This window comes from Synchytrium microbalum, assembly GCF_006535985.1.
Source record: "Synchytrium microbalum strain JEL517 chromosome Unknown SmJEL517_scf0076, whole genome shotgun sequence".
Classification (NCBI taxonomy): Eukaryota; Fungi; Chytridiomycota; class Chytridiomycetes; order Synchytriales; family Synchytriaceae; genus Synchytrium; species Synchytrium microbalum.
This window is the reverse complement of record NW_022158425.1, coordinates 23,317-38,529: the sequence shown is the minus strand read 5'-3', so window position 1 is coordinate 38,529 and position 15,213 is coordinate 23,317. Positions and strand designations below refer to the sequence as shown.

Genomic DNA, 15,213 nt, shown 5'->3' with positions numbered 1-15,213 from the left:
GTATTGCATCGTTTTTATTCTTTTCAAATAAAAGTCGAAACGCATGTGATGACCAAACTGACCTAGTGTCCTTCATATGGAGATCTTCCAAGTATATACAGCGATGAGGACATAAACCAAATGTTTGGCCTGCCAATCCACCAACTGGAACATTGAACATTGTTCACTGTAAGATGAGTAATCTTAGTGGCAAGGGAGCTTCCGAGTAGTGATGAGATGACAGCAGAAAGCTCAATGGTATTTGATCCAGCCATAGCATCAGACATGTATATAGTCTAGTTGATAGGTGAACAGTCATGCTTGTGAGTTATGGTTTTGGAGTGCCTTGCTTTTCGTCAAAGATCATCAATCAACCCGTACGCTCCTAGTACTTTCTTAAGAAACCACTTCCAACCTCACAATTTTGTCACAAGAAACAACATTTTCAACGTGGCATCACTTACTTTAATGTCTGTGAACGTGGAGTCAATGGATTTCATAACGTGGTCAAAGTGCTTTCCACTCAACGTAATATCTTTAATAACTAGCGTATGGATTGAGTTGCATGCTGGGGCATGCGACTTGATCTGATCCACCCAGCAGTCCAAGATACGGCCATCGACATCATTATCAACTACTACATAATGATTAGGCAACACCAAACTAATCGTGCCAGTATCTACATTGACAAGTGACTTGGCAGCATTCTCGATGGATGCAAGTTGCTGAGGATCAGTAGCTCGAAGGATTGACATCTGAAGAGTAGCCCAGTGATTCTTCGTTGTTGTTTTATAGATGTGGCTTGGTTTTATGTTTTTGGAAGTTTACAAGTTGACTAACTCTCACTTCGAAAGCTCAACACCTATTATCACACCAAACAAGGCACGAGAAGATCTGCTACGTGATTTTCCGTGTAGCACGAATAGTAGACCTCAAGCATCTTAACATTATTGGGCCATACAAACAATCTTTTTTGGCGAGCGAATATAAGCAGCAACATCTTGACGAGTATTCTGACATAAAAGTTCATGATTGAATACAAGCAGCAGAATTTTGACGAGTGTTCAGAGATAAATGTTCATAATAATGTATAGTACTATTCATAATGGCACTGATAAATCTATCTGATCGAGTGGTGCAACGACACTCGACAATAGTACATGAGTGTTTGATTCATCCCAGTGAATCAATGAAGAGCGATAGACTATATGAAGATGAATGACCTGTTAGTGACACCTATCTCAGAACTTTCTACTTCAAGATCAATCCATGCAAAAGTGCGACAGATCATCATCACAACCAAAAACCTGACACTTACTTAAACTCCAAACATACGGCAGAAAAAAGAGTGAAAACTCTTGCTCTTCTTCGTATTGAAACTTGAGCTCCTCGAATGCTCTGAGCTTAGTGCCTTGCCATGTCTTGGCAGCACGCTCAATCACTTGTAGCACTTCATCGGAAGTAGGACTTCGCAAACCAGCTTCACTAAGCTTGGCTTGAAAGTGCGATACAACCTATCAATCAATAATGGTGAGCTTCTTTCATTTTTTTGCTCTCTTCCAAACTTCATAATCACCAAACCAAACCTACCGTATTTATATTCTCAACCAGTTCAGCAAATCGAGGCTCAGTTTCAATACGAGCGAACATGTCTCGTCGATGCAATAAAGCATATACCAACTGAGGATTATGTTGGAGTGTATGGGTCATTACTGAGTTTATTATCTCCAGTATCAGAGCTATAACATCACTATAGACCTTGCAATCGACGGAATTTGGAGCTGGCTGTCGAGATGTAAAGTAGTAGAGAAAATGAATGCTATTAGTTCAAGTAAATGAGGACAGATTCACTGATTTTTGCATACCCCAAGTATTGGCGTCATAATAGACATGGGTGTCGTTGGTGTCTGAGCACCGTATACAGGCGGCAGACCACCCATAAGCTTGCCATATCTCCTTGTGACCAGGTCCAATAGATTTATTAGCCGTGAGGCAACCACAGAATGCATTCCAGCGGTCTTGCTGCTCATGTTGGCTAATGCTGCGAGGCAGTTTGTATGGAAGTAGTGGTCCTAAATAGAGAATAATTGAAGATTGGTTTTTGAATTTAGAGAACCAGGCAGCAAAAAAAGATCACCCTGTGATGAGACAGATTAACCTGAATCGTCTTCACCAATATTAATGTCGTGAAGCCTGCCAGTGAGATCGACTTGATGATTCGATCAGCGTACCAAGGCGGTGGTGTGATCATTATTCGTTGGAGGTTTTCGTTGTAGGTGTCGTCTTGCGTCAGCAAGAGAATCACTATAAGCAACACATATAGTTGCGAATACCTGGTCTTGACTTCCAGGGTATCGTGTATATGTTTCAGGATTGGTAATACCTGACAATTAAATCGAACATCATGTAAGCTTTGACGTCACCAGCGTTTGTGTCAAGACACACAAACTTACCAATCCATCAACATCAGTCCTGCACAGTATGTAGACTCTGAATGCGTCATTCTTCAGCATCAGCAGATACAAAAGCAATGACGTCTCTTCAGATGGTATCGTGCTAAAGCCAGGACAAATTGTGAGTAAACATACCAGCAAAAGAAGACGAGCATAAGGTATTCACCTGCAGATCTGATCGTAGACCACTCTGAATGACACCTTGGCTGCCATATCTTTAGCTGGAGATGACGGTGCTTCAATATCCTTGGACGGTTTTGCTAAAATGTTTTTAGAAGAAAAAAATAACGCAGTTAAGTTTCGAGCTTTACCTTCCAAGTCTTCGAACTCTCCAATAGCACGTCTGAAAGCATTGCCATAATGCTTTGGATACTGATTTGCTAGTATCAGAAATACTAAAACGCTCTTCTCTGCGATTGGTGATGCGGCAGTAGGATTCTGCTTGTCGTTGTTGAAGAGATATGAATAGGCAGAGTATAATACACCTATTTCGAAATACATTAGAATTTTTTTGTGCTATATTGCGTCCTTGAAGCACTCACCACCTAGCAATGATGGCCGTTGAGGCTGCTTGACGAAATTCAATAGCAGAGCAGCTATCAAATCATTGGCGAGATAACTAAGCACGGAGAGAATGAGACCGTGAGCTAAGAGAAAGGCCTCAGTGTTCTTCTTGCAGCACATCTCCTACCCAAATCTCTCAAACAAGACATCCAAGAAGTAGTTATCAGCGACCGTCTGATCGGATGGATGTTGTAATTGCGATGCGCACATCACAATTAGCAGATTCAACGATTCGAGGTATATTTCGTAGGAAGATAGAGGGCTAATATTTTTTTGGTGTGAGAATTCATGAGGGGGAAAAAGGTTTACAAATGATTTTGTACCTGTATCCAGCGTATATAATTACATTCAGTACTTCTTCAAGCAGAAGTTCAGCTCTTGGATTTGGATCTAGTGCGTATGGAAAGAGCATGTTTTAATAAACGTTTGCAAAAAAAACCCAAACAAGTGATTTGCACTATACCTATAACGACATCAGGATCAACATCCATTTTACTGGCACCTAATCCTTCCACCGCTTCATGTAACGAGGACGGAGAGCTCCTTGTCTGTGATGAAGCATCACTGTCAGGAGGCAGTCGGTCGTCTATATCAATACGAGTCGTTAGTACTCTTTTTTCGTCCTTAAGCCCCACGCCACAACTACTTGAACCTACTTTCAAACATATCATGTATCTGTGGGTACGACAGATTATCCACAAACGTCTTTATGAATATCCTGCACAGAAACATGGCGTTCTGGCATTCGACCGGCCATTCACTGTCATAGGCGACATTCCTCATGAATCTCAACTGAGATAATAGATATAATAGAAGGGTATTAAAGTTTTTCGTAGATGAATTATTCCTAACTACGAGAGCCAAGAAAGTTGGGGCAGTCAGAGACTCCAATCTGCAACATATGTTCAAAACCCAACACACATACTCAACGCTTGACCAAGCGGAATAGTAGCCATTTCCAACTCTATGGCCTGTTCCTGACGCGAGAATATGGCATCAAACTTGTCCTGGAAAAGAGCTTCCCAGATAGGACTGTCTAATGACGGGTAGCTCCTTGTTGACGTAATTTCTCTCCTAGTAATCAGTGCGTCAGATCACGCTCTACATAAAATCAAGATACAGAGCGAGCACTTACAAGGCAGCCAGCTGCGACACTGAGAAGAATCTCTGGACACGTTTACTCGGCGATGTCGGTGACGATTTCGTATAATTTATAGGCGAGAGAGGTGGGAGAGTGACTGCTAAACTATTAATATTAGTGGCCCTGGTAGTGGAGGAGCCTTGATGTTGCTGGCTCACGCTCACAGGATTCTCGACGTTGACTTTTTCGTGGTTGATGTCGAACGTTTTGATGGATTCCGGCCTATCTTCTTCTAATTCTATAGCACCTATGGGCTTGTCTATAGTAGCAGCAGACTGCTCTGCAGTCGCTAGTGCCAGTGCCGGCCCAATATTAGCTGTATTTGACGTAGGTGATGTTGGGAGGGTATTATTGATTTGGGAAGGAGGAGGAGGTGTGGATGCAGGATGAGCGAGCTGTAGTCTGGCCAGTTCTGTATATGCAGACTGGTCTCGCAACCAGTCTTTTCTTGTTGAGTCTAAGGAATCTATAATGTTATACTGTGCTGATGCTGTTGATGCTTGAGCCTCCGATGCAATCACACTGAACGACCTGGTTTGAAAACCCGATAGATTATATATAATAGAGTCCAAATATTGATAAAACGTATTCTAGAAACTATCTACATGAAGGATCTAACGTGATCTACAAGATTTACGCGAAGCAAATGAACCGGACCATCGACATCACTTGCTCGAGATTCTCTGAAACTATAGCAGATGGTTCAGTTCGAGCATCCGAAGTCTTCTGGATACTCTTCAATGCATGGAAAACGGTAGCATGTATCTAAGTTAACAAGGGAACATCGTCAGCAAAAAACAAATTGCGCCAAGCTATGCAATGAGCAGCTTACCTGAGGTCCATTACTATCATCAATAGTAACCTTGGTCTCTTCGGTGACTTCATTTGTCACAAATCCAACCTTTTTGTAGATCTCTCCAACTTGTACTTGGGCATCAAAGAAGACATGAGTCCATCCAGCCTATTTGAGATGCAAAGGTTGTTCATTCGTCAAAGCAACAAAAAGGGAGTATATGAATTGAATGGCACACACGTACCTCTTCATCTGCTGTAGCGTCAGCCTGACGAACCTGGAAGGTAACCTTGGAGCTGCCAATCTTCTTGTTGCTGGGGCTGGATCTAAACTGCATTCCAGCAGCCCAGAATGGAATGCCTGAGATACATGAATCCTCGGCAGCAGGATTCTAAACAATTCGGTAAGATGGTGTCATTTCAAAGTCTTAAATGCTCTCTCTCTCTCTCTCTGCCAAGACGTTTGAATCTTGAACCAAGGATAGGGCGCCATATTACCTTCAGCACAACCCCGTCCAGCTCTAAACCATTCACTTCTCGAGGTCCAATAAAGTTAAGTCCAGAATGAGCCAGCCTCTAAATCCAATGGGGAAAGAAATGTAAGTTTCACATTCGCTCTCGTTCTCTCAACCAAAAAAGGCGTACCCTGAGACGCAACGATGGCGTCGTCTGACTACTAGAGACATGAGTCTCTGGTTTAAGAATGGAACAATCTCGTTCAGTAATCTCTAACAGCAGAGTATGCTGCCGTCCAACGACTTCGACAAGAACTCCTGTATCTGTTGGTTTTATTGACCAGCTCGTCAAAGGATATTCAGGAGGTGTCGTCTACGAGTTGTGTACACATGTGGGGGTTTTTTGTTAGTTAAATCGATGTTTCAATTTTTTTTTATCAGACAAAACCGACAAGATGTTACCTGTATGATTGCAGTCGGTCTTAAATAACACGTCTTGAAGGTCACTTGTTCTAATTCTGATAAAAACAAAGAGAGCAAAATGTTTAGATGCCTGAGCTGCCTGGCTAAAAAAACTCAGCAGGCGGCCTTGAACACACCTGGTTCAAAGAGGACATCTCGTATCCCATCAGAAGTCCACGCATTTGTCTCTGAATTCCAATTCATGATAGTGGCATTCTGGAGTGATGCGATTGTAGGTGACAGCTTCAGAGTAACCGTTACATCCACATCAGAATCCTCTCCTTCAGGCACCGTTTCAGCTGGATCAACAGTAAACGGATATGACACACGTCGAAGGTATTTGTTTTGTGGTGTTAATACTAGAAAGAGTATAAGCAACATGTTTGTCCCGTTGTCAGCAAAAAAACTATAGGAAGTCCATCTCTCACTTTTTCGAAGAGTCCATCTCTCAGATTTAGTTGGCCATTCTGGCAATTCAACTAAATCCATATGCAGCACACCCCCGATGACTGTCAAGTGTGTCCTGACAGTATCCTTGAAACGACATGCTGCTGTCGACCCAGTTTCATATAGGAGTCGCATACCGACACCTGCCAAAACCAGTGCTTTGGGAAGTGAAATGTGTATGCCTTGCTCCACAAAATCGATAGTTTTGTGCCTGAATTGTCGTAAGATGTGTGAGCCATATGAACAAAAAAACCTCAACGGGTATAATGAGCAGATGGTACCGCTACTGTTCGACCGTCGTTTGATCTTTACCTTGGGTTCTTTGTCAGATTAGCCCATAGACAATGTTTGAACTCTTGAAATGATTTAGAGCATGTGAAGTTCTCTGATGTGTCTTCCACCATTTGGTCCATGTACTAGGTGGAAAGCACAAAGAGAGACAATGAGAGGCGTTGTCCATGATCGCCAAGTCGGAGAGTGTTAAGTACCTGAAGTATACGAGCACTAGCACTCTCAAACTGTAAATATATCGTCTTCCGTAACAGTATTAACTGTTCCAGAAGTCGTTCTCTCTCTTTCTGAATCTGACCTAATCGTGAATTCATGGTCGCCTCCAGTTCTTCACAGCACTAACGTCAGAAAAGATCCTTTAACCACAAGGTTCGTACTACATTATGCTCGTATTTATTATACCTCGTCAGCTTGGTTGATAATGGGTACCAGTGTATCAAGTGATGGATCATCAGATGGAAAACTCGTCTCGGCGAGTATATTAATGTATGTGTTGACTTCGTTTTCCTTGTCACAGTCCGGGATCTTTGTGCATTTGACTAGATGGACCCACTAGGCAAGTGATGCAAGTTAGATCGACCAAAAAGCAGATGTAAAGACGGACGAATGATCCCAAACCAACCTCTGCATCCTTTCTCCTATTTTCTGACACCGACAGCACTTCAGCAGTACGAGAAGCAGTCAAGGCTTCTATTTCAGCCATTTCCTCGGCTAGACGTGAACCTTCCTTGTTGAAAACAGCCTCCGCTGCCTCGCGTTCCTTTCGTTCCCGATCTTCCTTGTCGCGTCTACGAGATTCGGCGAGACGTTGCTCTGAATATACAGAAAATAATAAATAAATTCGTTTCCAGTTGAAGTGGTTTGTATGATGTGTATGTCTCATCGAATTGACGACGTGATTTTGCATTGATGTCCTTTACCTTCATCAGCCAAACGTTGCTGTTCTGCTAACTCAGCCTCTAATTATGAAAGGAGAATGGTGTCAATGAGCAGTTACAATTGCATTGGATGTATATATCTTATAAACCTTTCTTCATTTCCTTGTCCTTCTTTGCCTTGTCCTTGTCATTTTTCTTTGCAGACATTGTTTACGTAGTTCTATCCACCGACAGGCACAGATATAACGTCTATTGTAATATTTCGAGTATTTTATAGCTGATCCAATCAATTAAATGTCCCTTTAAATACGCGGTTTCGGTATAGATCGATTGTGAATATTTGTGTGAAGGACGAAGAGAGTTTCAGCGAGTAATGTGAGGTGTTTTGGATAGAAAGACGCGCATATACATTACTATGACACAGTAATAATGGGATTGTTTGGCCTTTGGAACCGACCCTGGGATCTAAAACGTTCAATTTTCATCTTACGAGGTGAATTCGACACTTTTGAGCCGTGGTAGTAACACTTTATCGGCATTATCAACTAAAATCACGAAAATGTGAATCATGCAATCATGAAAATCTCGTTCAAGCATAAACAGTGCCTCCTTGACCTGTCTTTCATACATTCGTGAACTCCTGCTTTTGCTGTCGATTCATTGAGCTGAGGACTTGAGTTTGATGGCAGACTCCACACAAAGGTAAATTAAACATTCTTTGTCGTGATCTTCGATATTTTACTCATTTGTCTCCTATGTTTCCATTAGAAAAAAGCTGCCACAACAACAACTATACGTTCCCAAACATCGACGAGCAGAGAATGCAGGAGCTAGTGACTCAAGCAAAGAAGAAGAAGGGCATATATCCGAGCATCAGCGTCAAGAACAGGCTGACGCTTGGATCAACGATACAAATGTAATGTGAAAGCATCTATTTGAGCAACATCAAAACTGACCACACACATTTTGAACACTATTACTATACAGGTATCACAATCATCCAAAGATGTATCTCAGCCGAATAGTAACGGAATCGTTCGTAAAGGAAGAGGTCAATTCACTGTAGAACGAGCGGTTGTTGCTACTCCCGAGGAATCACGACGACAGAGACGAGAACAAATGATGACAAAAGTATACCCTAATAAGCCATCTTCTCCCTCTCAACCTCAAACACCAGCATCTAGTAGTATACCACCTTCAACGCCATCGAGACCTATAACGGAACGGTTAGTATACCCACCACCATCCCAACATAATATACAGCGATCGGCATCGTCAGCATTGCCAACCCAAACTAGTATAGAAAGGTCGATATCGCCATCTACACAAAGTACAGAAAGGCCGATAGCATTAGCATCCTCAACAACAATAGCACCATCAACCAGAGCACCTGCAACAGTAATAGCAGCAACCACTGCGGCAGCGCCTGCAACAACAACAGCAGGAGCAGCAGAAACAAAGATTTGGACGCCTTCAACTTCAAGACCCAAAAAATTTGCATGGGAAAAGGACGATGATCCTGTAATAGAAAAGCTTGCATACAATCTTAATAGCATTCACGTTAATGACGACAAGCCAATAGCATCAGCAACTGCCTCATCCTCAGACCAAGATACATACGTGAATGGTCTTACAACAGCAACAGAGTCTACTACTAGTAGTAATAGCATGCAGGAATCGAGCAGGACTGTCGAGTCTGTAGAATCCAACCCCAAGGTAATCAAATCCGGCTTGGATGATTTAGAAAAACCGATGAAATCTAGAGAGGAGGTTGCTGCAGTAGCTGCTGCCGGTAATCTTCGATGGGATGATGAGTCACTGGATGATGTACCGTCGAGGAGTGCTTATGGAGCCGAAAGGGAATTGTTGAGTAAGTCCCTTGACATACAGAGGGAAAGTCGTTTGCTCTTCTAGCCGTCAAACTGACCCCTCTGTCCTCTCCAAACTATTAGCTGGCCAAGTGTTAGAATGTGTCGGCCTTCCAGATGAATGGACTACGAAAGACATTGTCAATGTCTTTTCGAAATACAAAGACCAAGTCTACATTCAATGGAGGTTTCCTGATCGAGCCTTGGTTGCTTTTGATTCTTCAAACACCACTAAAGCTGCTTATGCTACTGTCTGCATGAATCGGAACTTCAAGGTATTTAACGACAGTTTCGATCCGCAAAAAAAGGTCGAATGAAAGATATGACAATGCATGCTCAATCTTGCATTCTCTGCGATTTTTAGGTGCAGGAATATACAGGAGAATCAGATTCGCTGTGGTCGGACGAGCCTATGGAATATAGACGATCTAAACCTGCTGCCACAAGTATGTATCGTGTCTCTGAAGATGAATGAGAAAAGAAGGTCAGGTCAAAGGATAGAAACCACTAACGTTGATCTTCTTTTTCTTCCTCCAGATCTCGTAGCAAAGAGACTCGTAGCTGGTGCACTTGGTATACGTATGACGGCAAGTCAGTTGGAACTGGCTGAACGTGAGAAGCTTGAAGCTGCTCGAGGTAGCTGTCAGTGATTATCCTCCAGTGAGTTCAGTTTTTTTAACCCTCCCTCGTTGATTTATTTAGCCAGCAAGATGGAGCAACAAGGGCGTAGTAGAGATATTCCTGATTCGTCTTCTTAATGCTGCCTAAGGTCTTCGTAACTTAACTGTAATCACCACTGATTTTGTACTTTATTATCAAGTTTCAACATACTTTAAGATATATTGCATCGATCCATATGGATGTCATCGTTAAATACGCGTATTAAATGAAGTCTCAGCGTGTTTTCTGTGCATTAGAGTTTGCCCAGTCACTACCTTGGTCACTACATTCAGCACTTGTACTCCTTCTCAAAAACCATCACCACCAAACGAACGAAGCAAACCAACTAGAAGCAAACGAGGAGAGAATACAAAGAAGGCAACTACATCCACGCTTCCATTCGCTTACAACAAATCATCCTACAGCAATGGCCTCCAACCAACAGCAAGATCAAAGCACATCCTCCAGCATTGCTGCTGCTGCCGAAGGAATAAACATGACAAACCCACCAACTACTACCATACCATCTTCCAATCCATTTACTACTGCTCCAATGAAAGGTCCATTGGCTAAATTCCAACTGGGCAAAGCGAATGGGTATGTGTGTGTACTTGAAATCAAACATTTGATGACATTTGTGGAAATGTGTGTTTTGGGCAGTGGAGGTTGATCTGGAGGGGTTTTGCAATGGAAGATGTATATGAATGGATGTGTTGTAATGTGGTACTATTGATCTGATACTTTGCTTACTGCTCTGACTGCACTTTTTCATGGTTTTATATAGTGTTATTCGCAGCCCAACAGACAATTTGATGTCACCCGTTACCAAGAAGGTGGAAGAGAAACGAAAGAATTTGTTGACAAAGTAAGTTACTGGCTTCGTATAAAGAGTCTCTTTTGCATTTAAATATGGTACTGAGATCAACCCAATATGGCCCACCTAACACGACTTTTTTGCTATGCAACTATAGGATTCAGCCAAAATCATTGACAGCTCAATTACAATCCGCCGAAACTCCAGACAAGGCGTAAACAGATGACATTTTATTACACGTGTTGCTGTGTCGATCATTTTGAGAGGGCGAGTGAGGTGACAGGAAGGAGAGGAGGGTGCTTAAGGGAAGGAATGGGTTAGATTTTTGTTTTCTCATATACACATTGTCATAAAATGCCGAATGTGGTACCGCTGTAAAATATATAAAAAGGGCAAATAGTATGACATTAAAAAACGTAGTGCCATATAAGACATCAAAAAACGTAGTGCATCCCTTCCTCTTTGCTCCAAGCCTTTTTCGCTAATTCTCACGCTCGCTCACATGTCAACTTTGAAGTAATAATGATCGAATGTGTATTAAACGGGAAGAGTGTGAAATACTACAAGCCAAGTGAGTGTATGATGAAGAAGTAACTTTACAAAAGATTCTTTCGAATAAAGTCAGAAACAAAGTCAAACACGACCAATAGGATCCCACCTCCAGGACCCAGCCTGAGCACTAATGTGAAATGAAAGAGTCAGTGGTCTAAGATACCCAAGTTCACATGAAGCATTATTTTACCTTTTGGAACAAAGCCCTTGTACAAGGCCTTGAAACCTTCTTCACGCACTATGATCCCTAGTGCGGGTATTCCCCAATTGTATTTGACTGCTTTGCCTGGTCCTTGATTCTATTGTTCACATGTAGATGATGAGCAAACTGCAATGGCATATGGCGAGCGAAATTAATTTTCTTCTTTTGTACCTGGACTCTAGACTTGACCACATCAAATGGTGTATTGAGTATGGTACCAATAGTACCACCAATGGAACCTGTAGAAAAAGTAGAGGAAAACGTATGAGCTTAACGTGATATATTCAAGTATCCTTGAGATTCCACGCAGCACCTACCAGCCACGAAATTGTTCACCAAAGTTCCTTGTTTAGATTCTGCTTTTGGTAGTAATCCTCTGACATAGTTGATACTGCCAAAGTATCCTCCATTCCATAAAGCGTGACGCCATAAGGTTGCTTCAAGACCCTTCCAGAAGCCCAGGAAACCTGTTTGAGTGTTAGGAACTATTTTGCGTCAGTTTTTGGTAGATACTGCATTTTGTACCTTCTTCTGCAAAAATCTTGGCGACAGCATCTGTTGTATTCTTGTATTTGCCAGCCTAAAAGTTTGGAAAAGAGAGCTTCGTGAGAAAAATGAAAATGCGCTAAGGCAAAAAAGTGGACTGCGAAGTTTTCAATAGCCTCGGAGTTGCGACCACTAGCGACACTCAGCACAAAAAACGCTACAACGTACATTGTTCTTATCTTGTAACCTAATCTTGACCAAATCAAACGACACGACAACCATAGCCTCTGTACATCCAGCACTTATACCAGTTGCAATAGCCATTGCTTGTCCTGGCTTCATACCGAAATGTTCCTTGTATAGCTGACCGTATTTTTCATTTGCTCCAAACTGTTGTTCGCGATAAGATGAGTATGAACGTGATCAAAAAAGATCTAAGACTGCGATATGTGCATTGTTTTGTACCTTAATTGCTCTTTTCGGGGCTTCAACCATGATGGGAGGGATGATTCCACGGTACAAGACACCAAACCCTTCATTCTTCACCATGGTGCTGAATGCATCAGCGATCGATTTGTATCCTTCTGGTCCAACTTGTAGTTGGAATCGTGTCTTGACGACTATAATTGATCACACATGTGTCAGGGCTTCGAATGTAGCCCATACGGAGAGGTTACTTTCAAATGCTCACCATCAAGTGGATACATGCTTCAAAATGAGAGTTCGTGGTTAGACATGAAACTAAAACATGTTTTTTTTGTGTCTTACGTGATAATCTCAGAAACACCAGCGATAGCACCTAAACCAGAATAAGAACCAGAATCAGATCAAAGGCCGCCTCATAACATTTACAGACAGTTTGGCAATATGCGGATCGTCAATTTGAGACTTTTTTCCGAAGCTTCTCCCAGATGTTTGATGTTCAACTTGACGAGCACATCAACACAAGGCCAAAGCTGACATTACCTGCAACCAAGTTCCAGTGCATAGGTAAAGGCTTTGGTGGTGCTAAAATTCGATAAAACTTGTGAGCTACATTGCTTCAACGTTGTCAACATACAAGTTTCGGAGTTCATCAGAATCTTGAGCTCAAGTTTAATATGCGTGCGGTCGAAGATCTTTGAGCTGGCGTATAGGCTTACCTGCTACTTTAGCGTCTGCCATTGTCTTAATCTGGAGGAGGTTCACTAATGTTGCTGTTATCTATCAAAATGGACGTGTTTTCTGACAAAGACAAGCTTAGTTGGAAGTAAGTTTTTGCAACCAAGCGTTGAGGCACTAAAGAGGAGTTCAAATACGCACAAACACATTACATTTGAGTTATTATACGCGTGAAATCACGGTTGTTTCTGTCACAGTCAAGCGATCAAACGTGCAACAACCACACATAAACAATATACAAGGCCAAGCTGGTCTTTCTCTATTGCAGCATTGAAAATCCAGTCCGGCAATAAAATGGCATCTCCATTTCAGCCCACAAACACGTACATTGCAACCACCATTGCCAAATCCATCAGGTCATGTTCAGCAGCGACAGTTCAGCAGCGACAGTTCACCCCTTGTCTTCAAAATCACCAGCAGTTTCTCGTAATTTATAATGCTTTAGATCATTATCTTATGCTTTTAAACACGTAAGGGCGTGTTTATGCGGTCCAAACGGACGCTGTTCTTCACCTGTCGCACTTCAAGTTCTCCTTCCCAATGACAGTGCAGATCTTGCAGCAACAATCTCTTCATCGAAACCTCCAGTTTTCTTAGTCTTTACGATCAAGACCTATTTGGTAGGCTTGGGACTGGAAAAAAGATGAATGTGTTGTGGGCGATGACGTCCATTCCACAGTGAGGGTGAGATTAATGACCGTCCTCCACATCGAAGCAGGAGGGAAAGCAGCCAAAACCGATCGACATCGAGACAAAGCTCATCGCTAACGATATGGCGATATCGTACAAATGCTTTAGTAAACAAGCTGCAAAACTTACTACGGCTACTTGAATGTAGAGGAAATAATCTGGAAGCCGAAAGATTTCCATTCATGCACCTCCTCATTGAGCTTCGCGAGTGTGGTTCGACAAAATGTTCAAAATGTGTTGATGACGAGAAGCAGAGTGTTTAAAGTGAGATTTATACGCTTCAATAATTTGAGATCTATAAATGGCAAAAGATTCAATGTTCAAACACGCTCGATTGCGGAAAACTGTGAGTCGCTCAAACCAAATCCCTCCAAAAAACACATACATTACCAGAAGGAAAGGAAGATGAGTGACTTGAAGGGAGGAGAACTGCTGACTCTGCCAAAGGACGGCACCAAGTTTTATGTTAAAACCTGGAAAGTGAGTTTCGTTGGCTTTTAATGTCGTGACCATTTTGTGTGTTTTCTTTTGAATCTCTGTCCGTGAGGTTTGAGACTTGATATATTCTGACTGATTTTGGCCCATCAATTAGCGTACCGGAACTCCCATTGCTGTCGTCTACCACTTTCACGGAATGGGCGAGCACATTAATCGGTATGGTGAATTGAAAGTCTTGGAGAGGCAGGAGGCTTTATCTGACATGTCGCCCTAGATACGAGCACGTCTTTTCAGCATTTGCTCAAGCTGGATTCGAAGTCAAGGGGTTGGACTTCATGGGACATGGACGAACTCAAGTTAGTTCTCATCGCTCTGCTGTCTTGCTGTCAATTATGAATTGACCAAGGATTCTCTTAGGTCGTCAACAATTCAGTTAAAGGGGCGACTGACTTTGAAACAGTCTTTGCTCAAATGGACATGCTCGTGTTTGGAACTAAACACAATCTGCCAGTTTTCTTGATGGGTCACAGGTATCGAATGCATGATCTGGTTAACAATGCCTCGTTGTCATCAGCGCTTATACTTTACGCGACAGTTTGGGTGGATTGCTTGTTTTGGCTTATGCTCAATCGCGTGGGCCTCGAATTCCAAATCTTCGTGGTGTTATTTGTCAAGGTAAACATCAAGCGACTCAAATATTCAGCTTTGAGTTCAATATCAGTGTTTACTCAAGTTATTCAATCTTTCTCCTCATATCAGCACCCGCCCTCAAGGTCGTTCCACTACCACTCGGCATCTTAGCCAAAGCTCTAGGTGGAAACGTATTAAAACATTTGCAAGCTGCAAATGGTCTGGACCTTGCAGGACTCTCCACCGACCC

General features: G+C 42.3%; 3 protein-coding genes across 3 annotated transcripts in view; 1 reads left to right on the top strand and 2 right to left on the bottom strand.

The window, feature by feature from the left end:
- Positions 1-1,079: 1,079 nt before the first annotated feature.
- SmJEL517_g06103 (uncharacterized protein) lies at positions 1,080-7,669 on the bottom strand (the record flags this gene model as incomplete). The annotated part of the gene is made up of 29 exons (XM_031172029.1): positions 1,080-1,183; positions 1,298-1,493; positions 1,570-1,764; positions 1,845-2,051; positions 2,138-2,362; positions 2,433-2,535; positions 2,599-2,692; positions 2,744-2,917; positions 2,975-3,051; positions 3,124-3,258; positions 3,320-3,386; positions 3,460-3,582; positions 3,653-3,847; positions 3,922-4,070; positions 4,132-4,668; positions 4,790-4,902; positions 4,970-5,098; positions 5,175-5,321; positions 5,428-5,505; positions 5,575-5,757; positions 5,847-5,902; positions 5,984-6,205; positions 6,275-6,504; positions 6,606-6,709; positions 6,782-6,922; positions 6,987-7,136; positions 7,207-7,397; positions 7,505-7,543; positions 7,612-7,669. 29 exons carry the CDS (start codon positions 7,667-7,669, stop codon positions 1,080-1,082), a joined length of 4,422 nt encoding a protein of 1,473 aa, XP_031021998.1.
- Positions 7,670-11,400: 3,731 nt separating this feature from the next.
- Positions 11,401-13,208, bottom strand: SmJEL517_g06102 (uncharacterized protein; the record flags this gene model as incomplete). The annotated part of the gene is made up of 11 exons (XM_031172028.1): positions 11,401-11,483; positions 11,547-11,655; positions 11,730-11,797; positions 11,876-12,025; positions 12,084-12,138; positions 12,273-12,434; positions 12,510-12,664; positions 12,736-12,752; positions 12,813-12,843; positions 13,011-13,052; positions 13,187-13,208. The coding sequence occupies 11 exons, from the start codon at positions 13,206-13,208 to the stop codon at positions 11,401-11,403; spliced, it is 894 nt and encodes a 297-aa protein (XP_031021999.1).
- A 1,092-nt stretch (positions 13,209-14,300) lies between these two features.
- SmJEL517_g06101 (uncharacterized protein) overlaps positions 14,301-15,213 on the top strand; it is a gene marked incomplete at both ends in the record, with an annotated part of 1,229 nt that continues 316 nt past the window's right edge. The window contains 6 exons of the mRNA XM_031172027.1: positions 14,301-14,375; positions 14,488-14,549; positions 14,608-14,689; positions 14,751-14,863; positions 14,929-15,008; positions 15,093-15,154. Of these exons, the coding sequence (XP_031021997.1) occupies positions 14,301-14,375; positions 14,488-14,549; positions 14,608-14,689; positions 14,751-14,863; positions 14,929-15,008; positions 15,093-15,154 (474 nt within the window). The remainder of the gene's footprint in view (positions 14,376-14,487; positions 14,550-14,607; positions 14,690-14,750; positions 14,864-14,928; positions 15,009-15,092; positions 15,155-15,213) is intronic.